General features: G+C 35.7%; 1 protein-coding gene across 1 annotated transcript; it reads right to left on the bottom strand.

Moving 5' to 3' along the window:
- Positions 1-2,794: 2,794 nt before the first annotated feature.
- On the bottom strand, positions 2,795-3,355 carry LOC131152013 (uncharacterized). The gene has a single exon (XM_058103568.1). It carries the CDS (start codon positions 3,260-3,262, stop codon positions 3,023-3,025), a length of 240 nt encoding a protein of 79 aa, XP_057959551.1. The 5' UTR covers positions 3,263-3,355; the 3' UTR covers positions 2,795-3,022.
- Positions 3,356-5,890: the final 2,535 nt, after the last annotated feature.

Here is a 5,890-nt window from a genome sequence, read left to right as displayed (position 1 = left end):
TACAACAAGGATCTTTTAGCACATGGACAAATATCTCAACAAATATTTCTCAAAGTAAACCACATGACATATTTGAAGATAATTTGAAAAGTATTTTTAGCAATTAAAATACAATGTGAACTTCTTGAGATATTGTAATGAAAATGCAGTACTCAAAAGCTCAAATGAAGTTTTTCTAAGGAAAACTTATCAATAAAGTCTCCTAGAAAACACTTAAAGCTTTGCTCTCAAAGAAAATAATCTCATCAACCAAGCAAGAGAGAGCAATAGTTTAATGATAAGAACACTTAAGCACACACTTACAAAGATATTTTAGCAATAAGAAATAGCAAAAGTCAGTGTAGGAGGCTTCAAAATGAGTATATGAGATTTTTGAATTTCAGGGAATTTTTCTAATCAAGATTGCTAATTAGGTACTAATCATTTCAAATGAGGAGGTATATATAGAATACCTCAAAATTATAATCGTCCAGGACACGTAGGGTATTATTAGGATTGCTTTAAAACGTTTTAGCAAAGTTAACCCTATTTAAAAAATTTAACCACGATAAAAAAATTGTCCAACCCAAGAGCACCGGTCGACCGAACTTGAGGTTTGGTTGAACAAGTGATAGAGTTCAGTCCATCGTGCAAAAAATGAACTGAGAGCTCGATTGACCGGACTAAGGGTCTTAAAGGCGATTTTCCCAAATCCGCGCGGTTCGGTCGACCAATCTATTTTGAACTATAAAGTTTGGTCGACCGGGCAGTTGGAATCTCCCACATGGGGGTTTGGTCGACCAGAGCATTGCCCGTATAAATCTGGTCGATCGACCGAGAAATCAAACGTTGACCCGGTGGGAGTTCGGTCGACCAAGTTGTATGAACTTGGCAAGGTACGGTCGACCATGCTATGGTCAAAATGATGGCCTTTTACCTGTTTGATTGACCGAATGTTTTTATACATTCTGATTCGGTCGACCGAACATGCATTTTTAATGCATTTCGATTCTATTTCCCTTATACATTAGCCATGTTCATATAAGCACATATGTTTATGCATGCATGTGAGTCCTAAGGTCATTTTAGGTCTCCTTGAGCTTATCTATCATATTATGCATGTAATGCATTTGATTATTACATACCAATTTTTTCCTATTTACTATTACAGACCTGCATTACATAAAATGAATTTAAAGAACAACACAAATATGGTGTTCAGGGTTTTCAAGCTCTACTTCATGTGCTATTATTTTGATTTGCCAATTTTATACCTGCACATATTCTTAGATAGTCGTCAAATATAACAAATATTTATCATTATCAAAATCGGGTGTAACCAATAAGGTCAACATAGTTTATGGCATAAGAATAGGTAGGGGTATGCCTAAAATAACTTGAAAGAACGTAGTAAGGATGGATTTAATACTCTTTAATATAATAGAGGAAAATGTTTTGTATTGGGTAAATTGATGAAAAATGATTCATGTAACCGACCCCACCTACCTAGTTTTTTTTATTTCATAGGAACTCCAGCTACCAACGAGCCCTTCGGACCCTCTGGTATGGCACCAAACCTACGGATCAGCGTCCTCCGCCCCCAAGTCTTGTTGATCAGGGTAAAGTTCGGATGCGGACACGACTTCTGTGTATCAGTTGGGCATTCGGCCAACTCGACCCCCGGGGTACATCTCCATTATCATCCACGGTCCCCGCTGGCTCACAGAGAATTCTTACCATCCACGGTTCCCGCTGACTCACAGTGCGAACTCTCACCATCCACAGTCCCCATTGGCTGACAGTGTAAACTCTCACCATCCACAGGTACTGCTGACACCCCACCTACCTAGTTGAACTTAAGACTTGTTGTTTTTGTTATTGTTTATTATTATTGTTGTAATGTTAGGCGATTGTAACATTAAGTTGAACACACGAAAATTTCAAACGAAGAATTCATCAAAGTAATAATTTTGCTTATCACATCTAATTAATTTAGGCATTTGAGAGAAAATTTGAATAATCTAAACAAAATTTTCAAAATTCAAGCGGATACAATAAATGATTTAGAAATACTAGAACCTTATGACCGGAAAAGACCTTGAATTTGAATTTGTATATATTTAGACAAAATATAATATAAAAGTGTATAGAATTTTATGAAAAATCTACCTAAATGCAAATTTAATACCCAAAATTTATACTCTCAAATGCGGGGAAGAGTTACTCACATAAATAACTTAAGCTACATAATTTCTAATAACATTTTTTTTAAGTAAGATAAGTTACACTTGAATTCAAAGCTATGAGCAGTGCTAGGCCGCCAATATTATTTGAGTGAGTTATTGCTCTTTAAAGTATAGCTCACACGTAGACTTGGCAACACGCGTCACTTCAAAATTAATTACAATATGACAAATTATTTAATTGAAATGAACACTATAAATGAGATAACTTTAGCTTTAAAAAATTAAAGATTTTTTGCCATTAAATTCAAAAAAATCTTTAACTTCTTTTTAGATCTCTAGTTTAAAATCTTAAAAAACAATATATGACATGGGCGTCTCGGATTTTTTATTTCGAGAACTAAGCTGCAAGTAAAGGGGATGAGATAAGTTCGGTACCTTACTACCATTGCAGCGGAACCGTGGTCCGACCGGACCAAAACGACACCGTATTAATAAGGAATTGGGACCATTCGGTGCGTCGTTCCATATGCCAATCCACTTAGACCACATGATTCACATGAAGCACGAACAACAAACCGCGCTCGATGGATACACCAGAAAATCAAAATCAATAAATAAGACGAAGATGAAAAATCCGCATAAATCTGAATAATCACTCAAAATAATGCTATAAAATATTTACAGGACTACAAAAGCAATAACTCGAGCTTGCAAACAAAATTTTTTTTTTTTCAAATTAGATCGAGAAATCATATATCCCTATCAATTGTCTGCCGCGATTGCGGTTCTGTAAAAAGGAACGAAAGCGAGAGCATCGAGTCCGATATCAATTGAGAGAGAAGGAGCGAGAAGGATCTTCAAAGAGTGCAGCCGCAGAAGACGAAGAAGAAGCAGAGCATGGCGACCAGAGCCAGAGACTCCAGCACCGTGACCATCGACCACAGCACGTCGTCCACGATCACCAGCCCCAGCCACCGGAGGCTCTCCGAATTCCAGCTCAGGTGCGAGAAGTCGAAATCCGGCCACCGGAAGACCGACGCCGCCGGAGAGAAGTCGAACTCCGGCCACCTGAAGGTCTCGAAAGCCCACCTGCACATCGTCTCTCTCTCTCTCTCTCTCTCTTCTCGAAATGTCTATTTTTGGCTATGGCTGTGAGAGTATGATTCAGTGCGCGACGCCCTGCAGTGTGTTATAATGAGGAGTCACAGATGGGAGCGCAAGTTTGACCGGTAAGTATGATGTGGGCCCCGCAATAGATCAGGATGGTAGCTGAACAATGCCCTTGCCCTTTCTGCTTTCATTTTCGAAGATTATATTATAATGTATTCTTTGTAAGGAATGTGATATCTTCTAATTTATTAAAATTTTTATATTTAATAAATTTTAATAATTAAAAAAAATATTGTATTGTTTGTGAAATTTTATTTAATAATTTATATGAAAACATTTAAATAAGTATTGCAATAAATATTTTTATAAATATTATAAATTAGATCGGTGATTTCAGTATTCATAACCAAATGACTTGATTAAACGTCAAATTGTTAGCCTAACGATTTATTTTAACTAGTAATATTTGAAAGTGGGGTATGCTCTGATACCACTTGTCGGCCCGCGAGTATATAGAGTCAAAAAGGGATGAATGGACTCTTTTGCATATTATCGGCTTTCTCTACAAAATAAAACTCTTGACAAGATACAAACAATTATATCACAAAATATAAAATGTAAATCATGCATAAGATACAAATTTAAAGAGCATAGGGAGAGAAAATTTAATACCAGTATTTTTACGTGGTTCGACACCAAACCTATATTCACGCCTTAAAACCAACTCAAGGATTCCACCATAAATTCCTCCACTGGCGGAGAAGCCTTACAACGAGAGAACCAATCCCTCAACGCTCACCAAGAGTCTTCACTCGAAAACAAATCCCTACCGCTCATCAAGAGTCGCAAAGTTTACCAAGAAGCCTTATAAATTCGGTTCACTAAGAACCTTCAACAACGGTTCACAAAGAACCTTACAACTTGAAGATGATTACAATGAAATGCTACTTATTAAGCTGCTATCAAATACAAAAGAAACCTCACAATATTCTCTCAAGGAATGAATCAAACAAGATTAGTGAGTAAGAGAGAATTGAGCACTTGAAATGAAGAATTAAGATGCAAAGTGCTTAGGTTTGGTATAAAAGGATATTTTTCACTAAGAACTTGTAAAATCACCAAAATCATTCCTAAACAAGTTTAAGGATTTGTATTTATAGCCAAAAACACGAGCTAGCCGTTGTGTGACTGTTGGGAGAGAATTCAGAAAGAAACTAGTCATTTTCTAGTCATTGGTGTTCAGGTCCCGATAACCGTTTTCTAGTCGTTGGTATTCAAGTCTCTATACAAATCATCAATGAGCGTCGTCCAATCATCGACGAGTCATCGACGAATTACCCCCTTTCGTCGACGAGTCACTTGGGCTGAAAAACACATTTGGCTACTGGAAAATTCGTCAACGACTTAATACCATTCATCAACAAATCACTGCCATTTGTCGATGATTCCATGCCATTCGTCGACGATTGACCTGGGCAAAAACTCAATTAGGCTACTGGATTTATTAATCGACAACTACATCCCATTAGTTGACAATTGCTCTATTTTTTCATACCAAAAAGCCTTTTAATAACTTAGAATATTCTTAGACAAAAGTATATTAAGTATATTAAGTCTAATGAAGATTAATACTTGTCCAAAAGAGTTTTCTTTTGAATATAAGATATCTTGATTATGAAAACACATTTGAAGGCTCATTTGATATCTTATAAGTTCATATGTCCTTATAAAGATATATACTTGTTTTTCTTGAGTTTTTTAGAACATAAAACATGGTTTGACAAAACAGGGACTAAGTATGTAAATGTTTATAAATCCAAGATATTGAAAACTTGTCCCTTTAGAAAACATATTTGAGTATAGGATATTTTTGACAAACTCTTTGATTTAACTTTGAAAATTATGAATGTTGAGTTTGTGACTTAGGTGAAATCCTACAAACTCATGTGTCTTAGTATGCATGTGCAAATTACTCAACTCTTACTCAGAAATCGTGCATGAATCAAAACTGAAAGAGTTACAAAATATACTACCTCAAACACTCTCGATTACATATAATTCTACAATAAGCTTCCTTGGAGAGTCCTTTCTGAGTGAGTGTCCATATGATCTTTCCTACTTGACGTCTACTCGGTCTAATCTTTGCCTTTGATCCAGTACTCTATGTATTTGTCACTTGCACTTGTACTAAACATGATATGCAAAGATGGAAAACACTAGGAACCACAAATAGGTTAATATCATCAAAACATATTAAACATGATTATGTAGTCACAAAGGCTAACAATCTCCCTTTTTTTTTTTTTTTTTTTTATGATTTCTAACCTATTAAGAATTTACTTAATCTTTGCGTTTCAGTTTGACTTACCATAACTTATTGTGTAAAGATAAGTTTACCTAAAACCACTAATGAATTGTTATCATCAAAACAAGACAATTAAGCTCATGTAGCCACCAAGGCTAACAATCTCCCCCTTTTTTATGACGGCAAACCATTGGTGTTCTCTATAGGGTATATTTTAAAGTTCACCCTCAATTTATGCATATTGTTAAATAAGACTAACATTTGCTCCATGTTGACCTTATAGGTCACACCCGATTTTGATAATGACAAA

This window comes from Malania oleifera, chromosome 3 (assembly GCF_029873635.1).
Source record: "Malania oleifera isolate guangnan ecotype guangnan chromosome 3, ASM2987363v1, whole genome shotgun sequence".
Classification (NCBI taxonomy): Eukaryota; Viridiplantae; Streptophyta; class Magnoliopsida; order Santalales; family Ximeniaceae; genus Malania; species Malania oleifera.
The sequence above is the reverse complement of the archived record's forward strand: the minus strand, read 5'-3'. Positions and strand labels throughout refer to the sequence as shown.

Coding starts and splice junctions, on each gene's coding strand:
- LOC131152013 (XM_058103568.1), bottom strand. CDS start 3,262: ATGTGCAGGTGGGCTTTCGAGACCTTCAGGTGGCCGGAGTTCGACTTC.